General features: G+C 55.6%; 1 protein-coding gene across 1 annotated transcript, besides 3 other annotated features; it reads right to left on the reverse strand.

The window, feature by feature from the left end:
* The first annotated feature begins 11 nt into the window (after positions 1 to 11).
* Positions 12 to 62: a microsatellite.
* Positions 63 to 351: 289 nt separating this feature from the next.
* Positions 352 to 387: a sequence feature (A-rich).
* An 89-nt stretch (positions 388 to 476) lies between these two features.
* Positions 477 to 506: a microsatellite.
* A 792-nt stretch (positions 507 to 1298) lies between these two features.
* Positions 1299 to 1955, reverse strand: Tco025E_08878 (uncharacterized protein; the record flags this gene model as incomplete). The annotated part of the gene is made up of 1 exon (XM_029375713.1): positions 1299 to 1955. One exon carries the CDS (start codon positions 1953 to 1955, stop codon positions 1299 to 1301), a length of 657 nt encoding a protein of 218 aa, XP_029224181.1.
* Positions 1956 to 1964: the final 9 nt, after the last annotated feature.

Here is a 1964-nt window from a genome sequence, read left to right on the forward strand (position 1 = left end):
AGGTGTGCGTTTTTGTTGTGTCTTGTTGACTGTTCTTATTGTTTTTTTTTGTTTTTGTTTTTCTTTCCTTCTGTCGTATTGCCACCGTATGTGGGCTCTCCAATGTGCTCCACTCAGTGAGAATGGCCTTCTGTTTTTTTATTGCCTTCTTTTTCTTAAAGAATTTTTTTTTTTTTTTGCTCTCGCTGTTTCCCTCGCAGCTCGCCGCGCGCGTGCGTGTGTGCGCTTCCCCCTTCATTGACCGCTGCCGCACTTGGTAGGCGCCTTATGTATAATATGCCCGCACTTACGTTGGGCTCTTGGCTGTGGTGGGCCGCGCGACGGGCTCCGACGGGGGTGGGGGCGGGGGAGAAAAACCAAAACAAAAAAAAACACAAAAGCAAAAAATACCGCCGTGAAGTGACTCTTCTGGGACGATGTTGTAGGGGGGAGGGGCGATACCGTGAACGTTGAAGTGCCAGAAGATAACAGAAGCCCACACCCACCCACACACACACACACACACAAAGGCATTTCTTACTTTCTAGCTGTATCTATCCACACATGTGTGAGTATACACATGTGTGCATCTATTTTTCCTTTCACGCGTGTTTTCTGTCTCTCTCATGCTTTCTTTGAGTGTGTGTGTGTGCTTCCCCCTTGCTTAACAGATGTCGCACTTGTTAGGTGCCCATGTATAATATGCCCGTACGCATGTAGTTCACAGAACGAGACTGGGTGGGAGAGAGGGGGAGAGGGCGATATATATTGAACGCCGAAGTGAGAGTTGAGAGGGGTTGAACGTAGAATATACGTACAGATGCTTCTATAGCTGTAAACGAGGGGATAAGTACGAAAAAAGGAAAAGGAAAACATGTATTGGCGGGGTTGCCACTAATAACGCTGATTGCCTGTGTGCGGTGTCCCCTTTTGTTAGTTTGTGAGTGTGCGGTTGCGCGGTCCTCGTGCTTGCCCCCACTCCCCCCTCTCCTCCTCTTACCCCCCGCCTTTGCCCTCTGGCTTCTTCGCTTCCACTCTCTCTCCCGCCGCTCCCGGCGTCTTTCCGTTTCCTCCGCTTTTCTTCCTGTTTCTGACGCGTTACTCGCCGCTGTACTTTGCCCCTTCTGTTTGGCGTGGTGCGCCCAACCCTGCGTGGGAGTGATGGTGTCCGTAATGCTTTTCACTTCCTTTCTGTGCGTGTGGTGGTTGGAGGCGGTGGGAATAGAGATGTCGAACGGAACCAAAAAAAAAAGTAACGTTTTTTGCTGCCCGTGCTCTTTTGCGAGGTTACCACAATCAAACAGACACGAATGTGATCACTAGACACTGTTGTCTATTCCATCGTCTGCCGCCAGCGTGCTTGCGAGGGTGACGTTTGGCGTTATGTGTATCTTCGGTTCGTTGCCTTCACTTTTTCTCCCCTCCTTTTTTTCCCCCTCCCCCCCGTGGTTTTTGGGTTCTGTTGCGTTGCCTTCCCGGCTCACTTTGGTGCCCCGTGAGAACGCCGCCCGCTCGGCGCTCGATGGACACACCGGCAAGCGGCGGCCCCGCTCTGCCGGTCGCGGTGTTGCCCAGCGGCGTTGGGCGCCACGGCCCGCCGCCACGGTGGCAGTGCCGCAGCGCCTCTGGTGCGGGGGTGCCTGCGCCGCGCCCGGTGCGGGGGCTTTCCCGCCGGTGGCGAGCTTCAATCCGTACGGGCGTCGCGTGGTCGGGAAGATTGAGCAGAGAGAAGGCAGGGCGTAACGGAGGTGCACGGCCGAGCAGCAACGTGGCACCACGCGGGAGCGATGCGACGGCGATGGTGGCGTGCGATCCGTGCGAGCGGCCAACAACCACGGCGGAGACCTGCAGGGGTGTGGGGGAAGGTGCTGGTGCCTTGCCACGAAACCGCCGCGAGCACAGGACAAGGGCTTCGACGTGCCTTGCGCGTTACCGACCGCGAAACCCGTGCCCTGTGCATCGTATACTTTGGGCATGGAGGTGCC

The sequence above is a fragment of the Trypanosoma conorhini genome (assembly GCF_003719485.1).
Source record: "Trypanosoma conorhini strain 025E chromosome Unknown Tco_14.4_contig_00902, whole genome shotgun sequence".
NCBI lineage: Eukaryota > Euglenozoa > Kinetoplastea > Trypanosomatida > Trypanosomatidae > Trypanosoma > Trypanosoma conorhini.